We start from the raw sequence: 20729 nt of genomic DNA, 5'->3' as shown, positions 1-20729 counted from the left end.
ATTTTACATTGTGGGCCACATACAACCCAGTTTGATCTGAAGAGTGAAAGACCAGTGAAAAATATTTAAATTATAATGAGTCCTTAACCTTCCTGCCTTCTTGGGACCTTTTTGTGCCACTGCTATGTGTTAAATGGCTGCCATTTCCACTGTGTTCAGTGGAATATAACCAAACTTGCCACAGGATAGTTTTTACCTGTCAATGTTAATATTCCAGTGTGAATTCCTTAAATCAGCCTAAAATGGCTGAGCAGCAGAAATCCCCACACCCATCACCCTGGGGACCATTTTCTGCCCATTGACTTCCATTATAAACGCTATTTTTCAACCCCAAATTATTATCATATGATTTTATTTTTTCTTCTTTTCTTGGATGTCAATGAAGACTCAGGGCCTTGAAGTTTTAATTTTTAAATTGCAAAAAAAATGCAAAAAAAATAATGGCAGGTCAAAATGTATGTTGGTGCCAATCTTTGGTCCATCTAAAGGCCTACTTATAATGACAATCACATATTACTTCAACTGGTTTTTTGTGGAAATATTTAGTTTCGTTTTTTGGTTTTTGGGGCTTATAACACAGGGCGCTCATGTAATAACACTGGGATTTGAAGGGTTAAAACAACGAAAATATAATTAAAACTTTACATGAATATTTCAGGGAGAAGTAGTTTTACAAGGTTGGCTAATTTAAAGTGGAATAAAATATGGATATATGGTCTTTTTATGGCGTGGCTGAGAATGGTCCCTAGGGTGATGGGTGTGAGTTTTTTAAAGGATGGCAGGAGGGTTAAGATGTGTTAATATAAGAAAAAGAATTGCAATTTCAACAGTACCTATCAGTTTTTTGATATAATAAATGTATAAAATTACAGAAAAAGGTACCTCATTGCCCAGACTGTCCTGTATTTATACAGTAAAGCATAAAGTTTTTGGTTCATTTACATTTGGTTTACTGTGGACCCACTGTAAAGAAATAAAATTTAAAAAATCTACAATACATACATTTAATCTTTTACTTATCTACTTTGGTGTTGTGTGAATGGCAATGGGGGAGGGCTTTATGAATAGAAAAGCTGTAAAACGTATGAAAATACAGTTAAAAGTTCAAAATATGTGCAGTTCTTCAGCTCTTCTTCTAATATTCTTCAAAGTCCCCAGGACTTATGTTTGGTACCCCTGGTCTATATAGACCAGTGCACTTAAAATTAAATATATGGTGAAAGTGAGTAAAATATTAAACACCAGTTCCTACATCAACAGTGGAGAGCTGAATCTTGGATGCCTGCTTTCTAAGCAGTGTTTCAGATAAAATGCCAAATCTGAGACTAACCGAGGAAAAAATAACATATATATATTTTAAACTTAAGGAAACAATGAAGTTGAGCAAAAGAAAACCGACAACAGTCAGAAAAATATTATTTCAAAAATGTGGTTTGGAAAGATGAATCTAAATTTGATGTTTGAGTATATTTGAGAACAAACAAAAAAAACCAAAACATGATATCTGTGGAAAAATAGTCTGGATATTTACAGTCTGGGCTAATTTAACATACATGCATGTCTACATATCATGAATAATTTAGCAAACACCAAAAGTTTAGCTTTGTAACTCCAAATGCTTTGTTTGACTGTGTTCGTACGTGCGTGTGTGTGCAACAATAAGACAGACAAAATTTCATTCCTATATGAAAAATGGGAGTATTTGAAATACACAAAAAGTCAGTTTAGAGGTTATGGCAAGTTTTGAGCTGCAACAGCAGACTGATGAGGGGATTAAATAATTAAAAAGAGGCACTTCCTGTCTCGACTGAATCTTGGCTTCTGTACCCAGGTAAAGCAGCTATTTTTGTATTAAACTCAAAGGCAAATTATTATTTTATGCCCCCCTACAGACAATGCTAAAAACACTTCACTTGAACACAGATTTTGATGCATCAGTAACGAAGTCCAGTTTTCACAAAAAAATAAGTAAACTGTCAGACATCCTTATAACAGAGTATTTTAACAATTAAAAGTTACTTTTTTGTATTTTTTCCCTTCAGTAACTTTAAGACATCTGACCATAGAATAGACATTAAGGCGGGGCACTAAAGCAGACAGTAATATGATTTGCTGTGATGCCAGCAGCTACTGAAAATGGCAATAATAGGCACCCTGGGATGAGAATGCATTGGAACCGAAATGGTTTTGATTGTAAGCTATTCCGTTCTTTAAATGTCATTTCTTTACTTTGTAAAAGTGAGAATGCAGATGTCATTGTTCTTATAAATCAATGAACATGTATAAATGAAAGAATTTTGCCTGTGTGCATCGAGGCTGGTGCAAGCTGTGTGTGTGTCCTTAGACAAAAAACAGGTGGCTGTCAGGTTTTGTCTCCAATAAAAGCTCACAAATCTTCCCATGTGAGGTGTAATCAATGTCTGTTTGTGTGTGAGAGAGAAATAAACTATAGGTGAATTTGGCTGGCAGGTGAAGGGGTCAGTGAAGTTTGCAGCACTGCTTTGGCTGATAGTCATAGGAAGGCAGATGGACAGGTTGGCAGAGCGATAGACAGGCCGACGGTTGCGCAGTGATGCTGACAGAGAAAGAAGACAGACAGGTGGGCAGAACAGCAGGACAGGTGAAGGAAATGGTCACAAAAGCAGACAAGCAAAGCGAACAGAGGAACACGGATGAATATTCAACCAGGCAGGGGGTCAGACGGATATTCAGACAGGGACAAAAGAGAGGGCAGGCTTTAAGGTGTACCAACTAGACGAGAGGAGAGGCATATGAAATCAGATGTGTTTGCAAGCAGAAAGACAGACAGGTGGCTGGTAGGTACAAATAAAAAGACAGAAATGGGATGTTATAAAGAAAGCCAAAGTGGAACAAAAGAGCAAAGTCAAAAGAGTGTATTGGAAGCAATTTTACCATTTCGCGTGTTTTAGGTTACGTTTTGGTCTGGTGTCAGGTAACTTTAATATAAATGATAGTATAATAATAAAAGTCATGCTCAATATGACTAATTGAGTGCAACATTTATTGTAATGTAACACTTTCATTTTTGATCTTCAGTAGGCAGTAGTAAAGTAAGAATTTTTTTTATATAGCACTTTTCAAAACAGTTTTTCAAAAGTGCTATACAAACATGTTAAAAATACAGTTGAATGAAAATATCTTAATCACAAAAAAACAGCATAATACACAAAAGCATTATAATAAAGCATGATCTTGAGGAAAGCTACTATTCCATTTCAAAATGCCAATCCACACCCTGTGGCTGTTGCATTACTGAAGCAAATTTCCTCCTATAACAATGATCTAAAGTACAGCTTGAAACTATGCAAGACTTATTTAGCAAAGAATTTGTCATCTGGTTTTCTGTGTATAGTGGCACAGAAATCAGACCTCGGGGTATTTAAGTTGTTGTGAGAACAGTTTGATTAAAGGGTATATAAGTGCCCATTAAAACAATTAACACTGTGGGAGGATCTTCAGGAAGCATGTCGCCACATTATCTCATCAAACTGACAGCTACAGTGTAAATGTATAAAAGGCAGTGGATACTGCAAATGGACCATTCTTGGATGAAAGCAAAGTTTGGGTTACAAAAATGGTTATTTTAAATAAAAGTTATCGTTTCTATCCTGTCTGTGACTTGACCACATTTTCTATTATCTCTCAGATTGGATTACTAAAAGTATGAAATTTTAAAAAATACAATTAAAAGTAATAGGGCACTGTGAAAGTGTGGGCCTCTGGAGACTAAGCAAAGTGTGTTGTTGTTTGCATATGACCAGGCCAACCCTGATCACTAGTGGACCACACAATAGTCTTTTGATGTGTGGCAGTTATTTAATACTTTGGAAATATTCCTTCCAAACAGAATGATCATACTGTCTCAAAAAATGAGGCATTTCCTCGAGTCAGGTGAGGATACCAGGCTACAATATGAAAGCGCTGAAAACATATTTTCAGTATTTATATACAAGTGGGAATTTCCACCACTAAGCCAAATTTAAATGGCATGTGGAGGTAATCTTCAATATTTATGTGATTGACCTATTTTTTCATCAAGACCTGGAATAAGAATGAACACTGTGAAGCCCTTTTGAAAAGAGCTATGCAGCATATGGTGGCCTGGTATCCCACTTCAACACGCAGTGCAAGACAGGCTTAATTCTCACCTTGAATATGTCTCTTGATGTAATTTTCTTTCTGTTTTCCCTCCATCTGTTTTTTCATCTTCTTCAATAGCCTTGATTCTTTAAAGACGCAGCAACTGAAGCACCATCTTATATCACCTCACATTCTATTTCCATTTACCTGTTCTTCTCCTCTCTCACTCCTCTGCTCTTCTTCCCCACTTACCATTCTCCTCTCCTCACTTTTCATCTCTTATCCACGGTTCCCTCCTAAGCCTTTTCCCCCCTCACCATAACCTCTGCTTCTCTCTCCTCCTACCTACCATTAGTCACCACCTCCCGCTCCTCTCCTGTCAAAATTTCTCTTCCCCGACTCTCTCCCTGTTTCAGTCCTTTCCTGTAAGGTCAGCCCATATTGGATCGATCAGGGTCATCTATCTTCCACTATCTCAGTGGGCGTGCCTCCTATTTCAAAAGTGATCATTAGCCAATCATTAATCTAGATCAGACCATCAGACCATTAACCAATCGTTAATCTGGATCCTGTTTAAACTCGGTCTGCTGATTGGGTCCCGGGTGACCTCTGACATGTGAGTTACCAAAGAAACACATCCGTTAAACAATGTATGATTGGGTGTCCTCATACATAAAACAGGTAGCTGTCTGGTTTTGTCTCCAGTAAAATCTCACAAATCTTCCCACGTGACACATAATCAATGTGCTGTATTTATTTATTTTTGACATGTCGGGATTATGAATAAATGACACCAGTACCATGCCCATGACCATGTCCGCATTTCTTTCGCACTGACACTGTGAAAAGTGAGGGGTGGCTGGTGGTTGTAAAGTAAACATGGGGTTAAATCTCCTTGGAATGTGCGCAGAAAGACCACGCTCTGGTGCCAGTGGTCTCACCAGCACAGAGGCTGACTCGAGCCAAGCAGCGCGTGCGCTCTGGAAAGCTTCTACTTGGGTGTCTTTTGTTTTTCTGGGTGTTTTTTTTAAAAGGGGGGAAACGTTTAAAAAAAAACAGCTGCCTTTGCCCCTGCCTTGTGGATGATAATGGGATGATTTTCCTTTGACTCCATTAAGCTATCAGACTTTTCCAGAGGTGGATTCCACTGCTTTGGAATGTGTTTGATGCGCATTAACCTTTTTCGACCTAGGCAGGGCTTGCCTACACACTCTGCTGCATTTTCTTTTCTGCCTGTGGAATATGTGGAAATGTTGCCGTTTGTTTCCACGACATGTTTAGTAATCCGAGGCTTGAATGATGAAAATCTTTTGAGATGAAAAACAGCACTTTTGGGGATCATTTTTTGCTTGTGCGCGGCTCGTGCCTAATCTCGCGCCTCAGCAGCCTGTTGTCTGTGTCCGAGGGAAAACGCACAACTTTACCACCAGCTGGAACCGGTCCTGTTGCGGGGGCTACCGCTGGTCTGTGCGGCACACCGGGGCCACAGGCAGGGGGCCAAGACGCAGACCAACGGAGCGGTCCCGGTGTTCAGCCGCTGTGTGGTTGGACCGGGCATCCGGAGGAGCTGTGGAGCGGGGATGATGAAGTCGGTGGGGATGGTGATGATGAGTGGCCCGGCAGCGCGACCAGGCACCAGGGTCTTGCCACTAATATGTTTAGTGTTGTGTGCTCTCATCTTTCTTCCGATTTGCGCTCACTCGCACCCGCAACCGTGCCAAGTGCTCAAACGAATCGGCCACACGGTTCGGATAGGAGCTCTGCACGTTCAGCCTCGCTTGCTCTCTGCTATGGCTGTCAGCGGCTCTGAGGACTGGGGAAACGAAAGAGAGTTGACAGAAGAGCAGCAGTTGGAGTTGGAAAGACCGTTTAAAACAAGTGCCAGTGCGCCTGGGTATGGAAGCCTTAGGACTAGAGCGTCCGTTAACAGTCAGCGGGGCGCAAACAGGAGTAAAAGCCAGGCACGCCAACGGGAGGAGAACACCTCGGCGGAAAATCGCGTGTTCGCACCCCGAGACTCGGTTCTGCTCGCCGTCGAGGCTCTGAACCGGGCTGGGTTGCTACCCTACAATTTATCCTTGGAGATTGTCATGGCTGTTGGATCCACACTCGGAGAACTGCCCGCGTTCTCCTTTTCCTCTACGGGCAACCCCGAAAACGAGGACCCGCTGTCCTTCGTGGAGAGTGTATGTCACACCGTGGTTGTGCAGGGGGTTTCTGCCATGATCGCCTTTCCACGGAACAGGGACGAGTTCGTCAAGTTGGAATTCGTCTCACTCGCGCTTCAGGTACCTGTAGTCAGCGTTGTGCAGAGGGAGTTCTCGCGCCACAGTAAGGTAAAAAGTTATTTCCTAGCTAAATTTGAACTGTTAACTGTTGATTGCTTCACTTCGGCATACAACTGCAATGTGCTGGTGTGACGTGTTATAGTAATATAACGCAAGAAACTTTACATCGCAGTCTGACAACCTCTTTAAACTGCGTGTACACCATGCACCGAATGCATGTAATTTATTTAACTAATTTAAATACGTGTGGATACAGACTACAGTGCACCGCGAGCCATCAGTGGCCATCATTTAAGCCAGGGACTAGAGCTAGAAACGCCTCCTTCAGTGGCTGATTGTTGATGTCCCTTCAACAAGAGCACAGATCTTCCCGTTCTTGTTCAGCGTTTACCCAGTCAATCAAACTTAAATGGCACAATTTAAGGTGAAATGGCACAAGCTGGCTTTCATAACTCTGAAAAAAAAGTTTCATTAAACAGTCAAAGACAAAAGGAGCATGGCGGAAAGCCGCTCTGTCCATGGTGCTGAAATCTACTGAATTTAAAGGGTGTTTCAGCAGAAAAAAGAGCAGTGCTTCTCTTCTGCAGAATAAAATGTTTAAAAATGGTTTGATTGACAGTGTGCAGTCAACAACAGTGTGCACCTAGCAGCACATGCCCCGCGGTATAGATACATAAACAAATACTTTGTTGATATTCAGAATCCCACTATGTCTGCACTGTGGTGAAGGAGGTTATGGCAGTATATTGCAGTCAAAACTCTTAGTCATAAGTCAGTGTGATGCTAAATTTTGACATCTCATTTGCTGGACAACGGAGGTAAAGGCGGACAACACTCTTTAGTTAAATCACTGTGTTGGCATGTACATTTATGACCTAACACCTTTCCTTTTAACAAAGAAGTAAAAGGTTGCTCTTTAGCCACCCAGCTACTAATATTTAGCAGGCCCATATCTAATAATGAGATTAGTGTCAGAAAACTGTAGCATACAAGAAAAACCCATTCATGCAGAACCGTTTTAAGCTGCATAACACTCCTCTCATCGGACCAGTTCAAAAGGTGAATCCACATAATAAACCATGGAGGAGATTTTGAGTGTATTTCGGTGGTTTTACAGTGAGGCTAAAACTTTGCTTCATTTTTTTACATTGTACCACTGGAAATACCTTGAGTACAGTTCCTTGTGTATACCATATGGAGTCCAGACTTGGCAGGAAACCATTACATCACTATATAAACTAAAGTTTGCAGTGGTGTTCTGATTTTTTTTCCATATACCAATATACACTCCTTATTATTATTATAAATAATAAGGCACTTTAATCCTTCAGTACAAGTAAACATTTCTTTTGGCACAAACATGGATTCTTTTGTAATTGTAATTCTTTATTTACTCAGACTTACGTATATGAGTCAAAAGTGCTCAATATATGAGCACTGTATATATCTATATAAACACTATAGATTCTTGTCAGGGCTTTTGGAAAATAAAACAATACCCTGAAACCAGTATAAAATGATATGGATTTTTATTCTGATTTATGTCAATTTTTAACAGTTAAGGCAAAAGCAGCAGCAGTTCTTACGTTGGAGATCGTTGAAAAATAAACTCTTGCACAACGCACCAGTGCGAAGCTTGCTGGTGGAGTTTGCAGCTAAAATGAGAGCAAAGGGGAAACTAGTTAGTAATGTAAATACTATATTCATTAGCGTGGAGGGGCATCAGTAATAATTCTGTGGAAAAAACACCTGCTGTGAGTTTGCCCCCTTATTTGTTTGTGCTATCGAGCACAAGAAGGAATAGGCACACGCACATTCCCAAAAATGATTTGGTGTAATACACTGTAAACCTCTTTAATTGGGTGATGCTACAAAGAAGAGATATTGCACATCAGTGAGAGAAAGCCAACAATCTGCATGTGTTTCTGTATTTGTAATATTCTACACACAAACATCCAAAGGAGGGACAAAGAATGTGTTTTTTTCATGCACACATCCAAACCCATTAGCTGGACTGAAGGGTTCTGGGATACTTGCCACCTACTAGGGTATAGTAATGTGTGTGTGTGGCTTTGTCAGACAGTTTGTGTCTGTTTATGTGTTGGTGTATATGTGTGCGTAAGAATGTGTGTGTGTTTCTAGGATAATATCTAATTTCCTGCTCTGTGCACAAGGAAGGGTTTCTCTGTAAGGAGTCAGCAGGTGTTTAAAGTCAAAACTGATTCCTAGAAGTGAAATAACAGTAATGGATACAACTGACAAACCAAAAGTTAAGGATGATTGATTGATAGAGGAGTAGATGGGAAGACTGTTGAATGGAAGGATGAACATGTGCAAAAAAACTGACTAGGAAATAGTGTGTGCAGTGCTTGTGTGAGACTTTTAGAGAAATGGCTTAACTCCCTTCTGACTCAATCTAGTTTCACTGGCAAATCCCAACTGCAGGCTGACAGCAATTTCTCTAAAACATTTTTTGAGTGTGAAAAGTGCAAAAACTTTTTGGATGTCTTGAGATGATCTCATTAGTGTTTATTTCCTCACTTTGTTTGACCTTGAGTTTTTATTTTATCCTGGAATGTTTAAAGTCAAAGTTTAAAGACAAGGTTCACAGCTGAACATTTGTGTAATACAATGAATCATCAAAAAAAAAAAAACTTTTGATAACGTGATCTGCCCACAGTATGTTATGTAAGTGTCAGAATGATGAAGCTGCATGAGAATATGGAGATTATGGAGCAAAGGATAAAGTGACCTCAGAGTAAAGGAACTGGGCTGGGAGTTGTGGTGAGTGGTTTTGATAGCAGGAAAGGGATGAGAATTTAGCATATAAAAGCCAAAGAACTGAGGAACTCTTGGCAAAAGGAAGCTCTCTGGGAAAGACCAGTCATCTCAGATAGGAGGACTTAGTTTTAAAGTGGAAATATATCCCATGCTGACCCAGAGACTGTGGAAAGATAGCTACATACGCACATATATACAGAAAGACAGAGCATCTTCACATTGCTACTTATTCCAGTTATGTGTCAGCACTAACTGTATGCGAAAAATCAACATTGCTACAGGTATGCGCCAATATCATGATGTATGTGCAATATATACCATATAAACACTTTATTAGGTATACTGCTCCAATGTAATCAGACCTACAGAAAACATGCAATAAATTCTGTCTATACTGAGCAGCCTTTCCACATAGTGTCATGCAAATGGTCATTCAGTTTGAGCAGTCGACTTGCAATCTTTAAAACATCCAGCAATCTAACAGTATATGTGGTATAAAAAAGTATAATAGGCCCATGTTAAGTACTAAGTTTAATATATGTGCAAGAATGCCTTTGGATCCAAAGGTTTGAGCTTTAGACTGCTCTTAATCCTTAGTTTCCATCATGATGTCAAGAGAGTGGGTATCATTAACGCGATCATCTTAGCCACACAGCTCTAGCTGTGATCAGTGCAGTATCTCCCACGCAGTGTTCAAACCTGTTTGCGAGGGCCATCCAATCAGAAGAGACTTGGCTTCAAGGCGAGGCTGGCCTTGAAGGGAGACAGAGGATGAACTGAGGGTGCAGATAGATAAGGATTATTTTGAACTGTGGATCCTCCACAGCTTTTCTAGTGGAATACAAAAATAAAAAATATGAAACTGGTACTGAGCGTAATAGGTCTTCCATAACAATTCAGTTGTTCTGCAATGCATTCATTTAACTAAATTGGTTAACTAACGATTGTATTACAATAACAAATGGTAGATGGTTATTGATTTTTCTTTGATTAGATGATTCATTGTATTAAGAACAATAACTAAGTCATTACTGGATTTGTCCACTGGTTCATGAGTCTGTCAGTCCATACCTTTTTTTTTTTTTTTACCATACAGCAAACTCTGCAAGTTTCTTAGCACAACAAGTTGCAGCTAATGTGTTTTAGATGTGGAAATCACAGGGGAAAATCATTTTTTGAAGCAAGGAGGGATTAAAAAAAGAGAGCACAGTGACAACAGAGCCGGGATTTCACAGCACACTGAAAGCAGCAGATCTCTGTATTTATGTAGGGGAGCAAGGAGCCACACTCAGTACAATTTTTTTTTCCTGTTTATTTACATGAAGAACAAAGAGAGGGTTACAGATTTATGGAGATCACAGTGCAGAAGTGCCGCAGTTGAAAATAATCCATCCAATCCTCCTGGAGAATGAGAGCAGGTGAGACTCTGATGCCCCGTGGACTGCATTACCATTTTCCTCCCTGATAGAGGACTTTTAAATCTGAAATAAAACATTTGCAATTGCTTTTGTAGGTGCTTTTGTTCCAGCAACAATCTATCCACGTGTATGCAATAAGCTGATTAATAAATATCTTATTTGCATGTCTATTAGACAGAGTGATTAACAGGATAAATCAAATTAAACAACAGATTAATCTAATGAACTTTTTTGTGCAAAGCTTGTGTAAAAGTTGTAAAGCAATTAAAGTGGTTCACTCAGGTCCCTTAAACAACTTTAATTCTGTGTTTGGTGTTGTGGGTTCAGGCAAGCAAACAAGTGTGCGACTGATTAAGTGCCATATTGTATACTGGGTACAGTATGCCGAGGTATACTGACGCAGATCTGACAGCTCATGCAGCTCATGCAGCCCTCTGACCTATTTAATGTTATTTCAAGTATTACAGGGATGAGTGTCACCTTTCAAATGTATCTGCTCTGATCTATGTGTGTAGTCTGCATTTAACTGATTATTGCAAACAAATGAGCAAATTCATTACCACCAAACAGGAAATAACTATGCCAATGAAAGAGCTTCATACTATAGCTCAACACTATGGAACTGAGTGTTTTGTTAACAAGGTGTGTCTTCTGGAACCAACCAGTGTAGAACAACTTGAAACCCAACATCAATTATTAACCTTAATAGTGAATTTGATTATTTAATCTCTGACAGTAATGTGTTCAGACACCTGCTGAGTTCAATATTGACTCTCTTTTTATCGTGTTTCTATTCTGAGACTCTTGAAGAAAATATTTCAACTGCTATTAAAACCAACATGGTCTTTCATTCATAATTTGAATACATCAGCGTACGAATAAAAAAGACTTTTATAACCTTTCATGAACATAAAATTAAATAAAACTGAAACTAGAATTAGAAATATGAACTGTAAATTTGCAGATTCTGGTGAAATTGCGGTGTTACTGCCATAAGCTGCGACTTGCTTTCAGGAGTCAGCTAAAAGCACAGACGGAAGTTTTACATAATAATAGTCCTGTAAGAGACCTGATGGTGGTGCTGCGATGAAAGTGGGTTGGATTGGATTGGAAAGTGCATGTATGACAGCATTAAAGAGTTAACTGTTAAGAATGGGACTGTCTTCTTTAGCCTTTATTGAATTCGAGTAGCAGAAATTTGCATCAAGCAATACTTGTTATTGTACTTTGGCAAACCTTAAATTTGGCATGGGTGTAAAGACTAGCCAGACTACTGATAAAACTTTAAGTTCAAGAGTTATAGGCATTTCACTTGATTTGGCATGATATCTCAAATCAAAGAGATGTGCAAGATGTGCAGAGAAGACTGGATTCAATATAAAGACCAGCACTGCTGTTTCATAGTTGGTTACAAACTAACATGAGCTCATAAAGTTTGACATTTTGAGCAATCATGGTTTTAGCGTGTTGGAATAGTGGCAACTGAAACTCACTGGACACTTCATTGGATACAGCCCTTCTCTCTTTGGAAGTACCTTAATTTTTCATATCTAAAAAATTCCTCTCAGGTTTTGGTCTAAATTGGTATGATGGTATCACACAGGTGCTGCAAATTTGTGGGCATCAAATCTATGATGTGAATTTCCTGTTCCACCACATCCCAAAGGAGCTCTGCTCAAACTGGATCATTTTTGTGCCAAGAAAATATTCTCCACTCCATTACACCATAACTACCACTAAGTGTTGGTAGAAGGCAGGATGGATCCTTGTTTTTCTTGTTGTTTACACCAGATTTTGAAACTCATCAGACCAGCGAGTCTGTGTTAATCTTAGCCTCTGCTTCCTGTTCTTAGGTGACAGCAGGTGTACCAGGTGTGGTCGTCTGCTGATATAGCCTGTCATCTTCAAGGTGCAACATGTTTGCATCAAGAGATGATATTCGGCATACCATGGTTGCAATGCATAGTTATTGGAGTTACAGTTTCTTTCCTTTTGTGGCTCTAAGGACATGGTCATTCTCATCTGACATATGGCATTTTTATTTTAAGAACTTCCACTTATTGAATTGAATAGTTTCTCTTTTTTGGGTCATTCTCTGTAAACCCTAGTGATGATTTAGAGGGGAAATTTCAGTAGATTAGCAGTTTCTGAGACACTCAGACCAGGCTGTCTGGCACCAAAAACTATCCCACTGTCAAAGTCACTTAAATCACATTTTTTCCTTATTCTGATGCTTGTTTTGAACTTTAGCAGGTTGACTTGACCATGTCTACAGGCCCAAATGCATTGAGTTGCTGCCACATGACTGGCTGATTAGATATCTGTGTTTAATGAGCAGTTGAACAGGGGTACATAATAAAGTGGCAAGTCAATGTAAATAACAGGGGGCTGGGGACTGTTTATCAGCCGGTGTTTGTTACTTAATTTAATGTTAGGGGCAAAGTTCCAAAAAATCAGCAGTTTTGTTTGTAGCACTGCTACGGTTGGAAATAAGTTTTCCACACTGGCAAGGATTTGTTAGCTGATTACAGAATAACAGAACAAAGGAACCAAATTCAAACATGTCAAGTGTATCAAAACAGTTAAACCAGCTCTGACCTAAAAGGCAGCAAATGAATCTTAAATGTACTATTTAGAATGAAAAATGTCGATTAGAAGAAGAGTAATACGAAATGTGTCGCCAATGATGTAATACATGCAATGCTGCATTACTTGCATAAAGCGCTAAATTGTTTTTACCTCTGCAGGTGGTCCAGCAGATTTAAAACTTAAAGCCAGTTAGGCGGTACATTTTGGAATAAATCTATTTCATGCTTCTCAATTTACTTTCTTTCTAGAAAGATGCTAAAATTGGTGAAAGGTTTTCCTCACAACAACAACACTATGAGACTGCACAATTCTATTGTATCAGATGAGGTCCTAGTGGTAATCAGCCACCATGTACTAATTGATCTGTCTAGGTCATTAATCAACTGCTGAAATTATGAATCACATAAATTCAACAAAGGTGTAAACTAAATTAAATGTTGTGGTGCTGAGTAGGGGAAAGGCTCTTTTGAAATGAACTGCAATTCAGAACTGCAAAGTGACTACACAGTTAAAAAATGTGATTAGTTATATTTATAGAAACAGGTAAGTGGAGGTTATCCATTATACACAGCAAACTATGTTAACTGAAGACAAAAAGTAACTACATTTGGATTTATGAACCCTTCTCTTTCTCCTGTTTCTTCTTCTGCTCTTCTGTTTTATTTCACGTCCTTATGCCCATCCTATTCCTTTCTTTTTCACCAACATCATTTCTCCGCTATCCTCATGTTGCTTTTTCTCACAATATCATCAATTCCAAAACCAATCATCTGATGCTGTGTCTCTCTTGCTATCTGTCTCCCATGTATAAAATCCAACTGATTCCCATCGACACTTTGTCCTCTGATCACAACATTTTTATTTCCTCCTTTATTTCCTTCTGTTTATGTTTAACTGTCCCTCCTCTCTATCTCGTATTATTTAATTCCACTGCCTTTGCCATTTTTTCATCCATTTATTTTAATCCCTTAAATCTTCTCCTCCTGTCACACCTATTCACCTCGTTCCTTTTTAAATGCACTCCTCCACTTTTCAAAATCACATTTTTCCCGTTTTTTTTTTCTGTTACTTCAACTTTTCCCCTACAACTATTTTTTTTACCTTCCACTCCATTTGCCAATTCAACTCCCATTACACCTGTCCTCCTTTTACCAACTTTTCACAGAATCCTCTACATTTCCAAATGGCGATGCGAACTGTGGAGGCTCCACAATCCCAGCTGCTCTATACCCTGCTGATGATGAATGGCTGGTGGGACATCAGCATTCTGCTCTGCCAGGAATGGAATATTAGTGACTTCCTTTTCCTCATCAAGAACAACACCCGCTTTCACCTGGGCACTCTTGTCAACCTGACAACTATTGCCTTAACCTCTTCAGTATCTTCATCTGCACTATCAACCTCGGCGGTGGCATCAGGTATTGCAACCTTACCCTATTTTTCCTCTGCTGCCTCTTCTTCTTCATCATCCACTTCTTCTAAATCAGACCAGCAGCAAACTCTCCTGCGACAGCTGGGGGCCCTTAGAGAACACTCATCTACAACAGGATTGGTGACATTTGGGTGCGACATTCGCGAGGTGCGACGTTTGTGGACGCTGGTCACGCGGATGACGCTTCCAGAGTTTCACTGGGTCTTGGGGGACAGCCAGAATGTGGCTGAGCTGAGAACAGAAGGGTTACCCCTGGGGTTACTGGCCCATGGGGTCATGGGATCCCCTTCTCTGGATCACTATGTCCATGACTCATTAGAACTCGGGGCGCGTGCCGTGGGCAGTGCTGCCCAGGATAATCCTGCCTTGGCACTCATACCAGGGACTACCAATTGTATGGATAAACAACAGAGCAATGGGAGCTCGGGGGAATACTTGGCAAGGTAGGGAATATACAGATACAAAGTTTCATGCAATGTCCTCAAACTCTAATAAGGCATTCTATAAGCACGACTCACTTCCATAGGGTGCAGTTATTATTCTGCTACTGTATCGGGGGGAAGAACAGTCAGTTTTGTTTTGTTTTTTTATATTTGCTTAGGCCGATCACAAACATTTTTGGTTGTGCAACATTTATAAAATGATGGTGGGGGTGAGTCTTCTAAAAAGTGGGTGAGAGCACGTTTCGTTGGAACATTTGCACATGGGGAAGCAAGCATTCATCATAATGACACAGCTCTGTGGAGAAATGTCTGGCTGTGTAAGATCAGGTCTTTGTAGGTCTTATAGTCATTTGAAAGAACCTAGCACGCCAGCCGTACTGCATCCAAATCTGGATCAGAACTTGCCACTTTCAGTGTGTAGGCTGTGAGGACACATGTTGTGTTCTGTAATAAAGGAAATTTTGAAAATGGTTAGAGGATAGTGGGAAACAGATTGCCACCATAGCATAGTGGATCAGTGTAAGGCTTACTATATACATGCAGTTTGCAAACCAGACAAACCTAAAAAACATTGTGATAATTATGCCCCACAAAATGATTATTTCAGCAGCTTAACTTGATGGATTTCTGTATAGATGTTTTTTATATGTTTCTTCCCTTGCAATAACAGAAAAAAATGATGTGTGTCAGTTCAATGTTCATGTAAAATCACCCAGGTACCACTTTACTATCTTACCAACATACAAAGGTATTCTGCCCATAGCACTAGTAAACCAAAAACATTGTCTCTTGCCTTTTTCAAACATGCAAAAAATGAATTCATTGGCAAAAATTAAAAGTTACCCAGTACCAGCCAAACATATTAAATGTGACACAGAAGACAAAATATGCACATACACTGATCTGCTTCCATTTGGGTTACCACTGCAGCACCACATTCAGTGAATATAACACACTTGAGAGGTTGATAGAACTTTTGTGATAATCCAGTTAAGTAAACTTAGTCATTCAGGATTGCTGAGTTCTTATGGAGTCCATGATTGACAGCTAGTGCTCCACTAATTTGTCAGAACAGCAACTATGCTTGCAAAATGCATGGTATCATTTGGAACAGTAATGATTATGCTCTCTCAGTATGACTGAGTGACTGATATAGCTTGCAGCCGCTGGCTCGGGGCAGTTTGCCAAATTACTGGAGCAGTGGCGATGCCAAAGATCAATTTACTGTATTCATATAGACTCTTGTGAGTATGATGGTTGTTATATTTTCCTTTATAGATATAGATAGGGCCCAAGCAAGGTAATCTCTTAAAAACTCTCACTGTGCTAAAGAATCACAAGTGTCATCTTTGCGTGGGATTGGATATTGGTCTATATGTATTATGGGATTCAGTGACAAATAAGTTCTTTGCTTGTTGTCTTTTTTCCAAAAGATACTGTTAGCATTGCCCAGTCACATAAGTTCTTTACAGCTAATATTCCTTGGTGTACCGAATACTGAAACACTGCTTAGATTTTAAGCCGTATACAACATGACTTGCCTGTGAAACCTCGGTCTTGCGCTCTCTTCAAGCTCAGTCAATCCCCTCCCTCAACACTGAATCTCTATATAGTATTTCTGACACAACTTCAATTCTGTTTGGTGCATGGCCTTTATCTCATGCCAAAGAGACATATATGTGCCCATATTTCACCTTTAACTTCAGCTTTTGCAGTATTGTGATTCTCGCTCCTGTGCAAGTTATCAATCCCACATTTGTATATTTCAGGTTGAGTTTAGGAACATTTTCCTGGATGTGAGCACTGATCCACTGGCTAGTTTCATCTTTCATGGCACTCTGTAAACATTAGGTGTCAGCCATATAACTTCTGTCACTGACAAATCATCCTCATTTGAGTCTCTCATGTTACCTCTGTACCTTCTTGTCCTTGGTTCTTGTTTTCTTTGTCTGTCTTTAATTTACATATTTTCTCTATGTACCCTCTTTTATTGCCCATCCTGCAACTTTTATCCTTAAACCAGAAATCTGCAGGATGGTGCAACATTTTAACACTTCTTAATCAAGTCTGAGTTTTGTGTACTACTTTATGTGTGCTGTGTTTTCCATAAATATGGAAATTTCCAAATTGCAAGTCAATGTTAGTCTATATTCTGTCAAAAGCCATTTCAGATTGGCCTCATTGCTCAGTCCACACACAAGCCTGTTCCTTAGTGCGTACTCCCCGACATGGCAATGCTCTCCTAATCTATGAAGCTCTGCCATATACTCCAATATGAATTCAATATTTGACTCATTCCTTTTGTAAAACCTGAACCATTCAGCTATCGCCAGAGGTGTTAGATTTAAAAGCCTCTTTAGTACGTCTGAGATCTCATCAAAAGTTTTGTAAGCCAGTTTGCTAGCAGGGCAAGTTGGAAGTTTTAGTGCCCAACTTTTTAAACAAAAGATGATCATCTAGCCATATGGCCCATACTCCCAGACATTTTTAGTTAGTTTTGTTTCCTTTTCACAGTGTAATATCACTACTAGTCCTAGTCTAGTCTTTGTTCAACACTTTCAACACTCACATCCCCTCCTCCAGCTAGCTTTCCCATCATGATGCTATTTTGCTCATCTGTTGCAAGGTAGGGGTGTGTTTTTCTTATCTTTGTCTCATATATTAACAGCAGTCATCAATGGATTAAACTACAAGATACAGTTTACATGCCTTAAATCTTAATCATGCAGGTACAACTCTGCTGACTCACTCATTCTGTTAAATAGGTATGGTAGGTATGGTACTATTTGCACTTTTTTCAAATATGTAAACAATGTGTCCTTCCTCTTACTAGATAGCAATAGAGTTACGTATAAAGGAGTGGTTATACATATTTTAGACCATATTGTGCAAAATAGGTTATATTATATATTCAGCAGAATATTTTGCATTCTTTGTATTACAGTAAATATGTTAGTGTTTCAGGGCTCTTCTTTCTGTTATTAATTAATGCACCAATTTGGTGGAGCTTAGGCTTCATTAAATTAAATATACATTTTAAACAGTAAGACTTACACAGTACCAAATCTGGGTTCTCTCCACCCAACAATTAATCAATAATATCCAAATGTACAGTGTATACATTACTCTACTTCTTTCATATCTTTCAAATGTTTACTCGAGCAGTTACAAATAATTCATACACACCTACACCGTCTTGCATTTGCACAGCATGTAGTTTATGGGGATGCACACTGTAGTACAGTCAATAACTGCAGCACTGTGGTAAAATGCTAATGTGTAATGAATTGCATTTAACAGCACTGTAATCTGCAGCTGCTCCACTCTAGAGATGTAAGTGACAGTGGATGTGTGATCACCCACCGCTGCATTACAAGTACTGTTTGACCTTTCCTGCTAAGATTCTCCTCAAAACACTCGAATCAGCAGAATGAATATCCAGTGAAGGTAATTATTAAACATGGTGAGCTCAGAGGTCCTGAAGGTCCTTCCATTGCTTTACTTTATTTAAAAAAGGGTGTTGATTCATTTGTCAGTGTTTTACATATTGCAGAAACACTTGCCAAATAGGACCTTTTGCCCAGTGAGAGTCCTCGTGCAGTCTTTGACCCCATGAAAACAGGGAGAAACTACTTGATGAGGTTTAGTTTCCATTGTATGTGATAGTGGTTCTAATTCAAGCTGTTTCACACATGAGTGATTTGGAAAAGTCAGTCGCACACCTGCCTCAGGAAAATCTGAAAGTATTGGAAAGACTTATATGGAGAGGCTAGAGAAAAAAGAGAAAAAGAGCAAAGATGAATGTTTGTAAGCAACCTGCAAAGATGGAAAAAAAAAGTTTTTCTCCCCAAATCGTTCGTTTCAGTATTTCTAAAGCTCTGAGACTGTTTGGGCTGTCTGATCACATTCATGCTAAAGGGATTAAAAGATACGGAGAGTGGACTTATATTGAGTCAGGGTCATCATCATCTGTTACCATTACATTTTTTTTCCACACTATGAAACATATTACTGTGTGGAGTCTAACAATTGCATTAGTTTCACGTTTCTTTTCTTTTTGAAATCATTTGTAATCTTATTGTGGAGGCAGAGTGCTTTAGTGGTCAGATAAACTGACCCATCTAATCTTTTTTTTTCTTTTTTTAAAAACAACACTGGCTGTGGTAGCTGGAAATAATAGATGAGAAACCTAGAAGGCACAAAGAGGTTAGAGCAGCCAATCAGCAATCTTAAGGGTGTTGGTCCCCTGAATCCCTGTGCAGATGTGTGTAAATGTCATTACATCTTTGTATATGGTAAACAGACTAGTACTTGCATAGCATTTTATAATCTAATTAACCAATCAGAGTTAACTCTGTATGCAGCCCACTGAATTGAGTTAAACATAATTTTTTCTTGAAAGTTAAAAGAATATATCTGAAACATGCACTATGTTATATTATGTACATTTTTGTTATGTTTTTTTTTTTCTCGCCTATAGCCCATTTAAACAACAGAGGCTAACCCAAGGTAGTGCCTGCTGGAGTAGCTGAGGCTTGAACCATTGACCTTCCTGTTAGTAGATGACCCACTCTTCCTACTGCCCCTTGTATGACCACTTACAGAAATCTGCATATGAAAAAAACATACTAAACTAGTATTGAGAACACAGATCTATATTAGACTATATGTAGTAGCTGTATTTTCACAAGCTGAAGAACATCAGATACTGAACTAATCAAAATATATTTGTTTTCGATAAGAGTTTTCAGGGTAGAATTTATATACACACAGAGGCAAACTCACTCCAAACCTTAAAAACAAAACCTGTCCAGTTTTGGGTTTTTTGTGTGTCTATCAAAATACATATAGCAAAGCCATGCTCAAAACAAACTATAAGAAAGAAAGTGTGTACTTTATTGGTCCCCGTGGGGAAAATCCCTCTCTGCATTTAACCCATTCACTCAGTGAAGCAGTGGGCAGCCATTGGGGGCCCGGGGAGCAGTGTGTAGGGACGGTACCTTGCTCAGGGGTACCTCAGGGTAGCTGTTCAGGGGAATCGAACCCCCGACCTTCTGATCATGGGGCCACCACTCTACCTACTGAGCTATCCCTAATAAACATGAATAGGATTCCTCTCACCAGGGGAAAGCAAATGTTCTCTTTAGATAAGGGGCTTGGTTTCCTGTTGTCGTTAGACTGATCATTCAGTGAAGTCCAACTAGGGCTGTGCGATATGACCAAAATATCCCGATATAAGAATTCTATCGTCCCGATAACGTTATAAATCACAAAAATGTAACATTTTCTGTAAATTCTGTGAATCTCGGGCAGCTTGACTTGCGGGAAGTGTTTCCAGCTGTGCGTCATGTAGCTGGAGTCGAGTGTTTTAACCGATGCATGAAAATATATATTTTTAGACATAAGTTGTAATGGCTGCCGTTTTCTTTGTGAGTATTTATTACACAGTGTGCTGCGGGGAAAAGCCTGTTCTAACGTTTGAGTCTAAGGTTTATTTTTTAGCACCTGGCAGCTCTTTTTTACTTCTCATCCATAAATAATCTGCTCTTTCACGTGATTAAGTTTATTTTGAAATGTTTCAACAGGATCTTGAGCTTTATTGTGAAAGATTTATGTGGAACATAAACAAGTGGACACGCCATGGTGTTACCGTCGTTGTTGCTAACCAAAACGCATA

At 39.3% G+C, this 20729-nt stretch overlaps 1 protein-coding gene across 1 annotated transcript in view; it reads left to right on the top strand.

Moving 5' to 3' along the window:
- The first annotated feature begins 4991 nt into the window (after nt 1-4991).
- Nucleotides 4992-20729, top strand: part of grin3a (glutamate receptor, ionotropic, N-methyl-D-aspartate 3A) — a 53977-nt gene continuing 38239 nt past the window's right edge. Inside the window, exons 1-2 of the mRNA XM_026174200.1 lie at nt 4992-6437; nt 14343-15052. Of these exons, the coding sequence (XP_026029985.1) occupies nt 5682-6437; nt 14343-15052 (1466 nt within the window). The 5' untranslated portion in view covers nt 4992-5681. The remainder of the gene's footprint in view (nt 6438-14342; nt 15053-20729) is intronic.

The sequence above is a fragment of the Astatotilapia calliptera genome, chromosome 7 (genome assembly GCF_900246225.1).
Source record: "Astatotilapia calliptera chromosome 7, fAstCal1.2, whole genome shotgun sequence".
In the NCBI taxonomy this organism is placed as follows: Eukaryota; Metazoa; Chordata; class Actinopteri; order Cichliformes; family Cichlidae; genus Astatotilapia; species Astatotilapia calliptera.
Note: the sequence above shows the minus strand (reverse complement) of the source record. Positions and strands in the feature narration are given on the sequence as shown.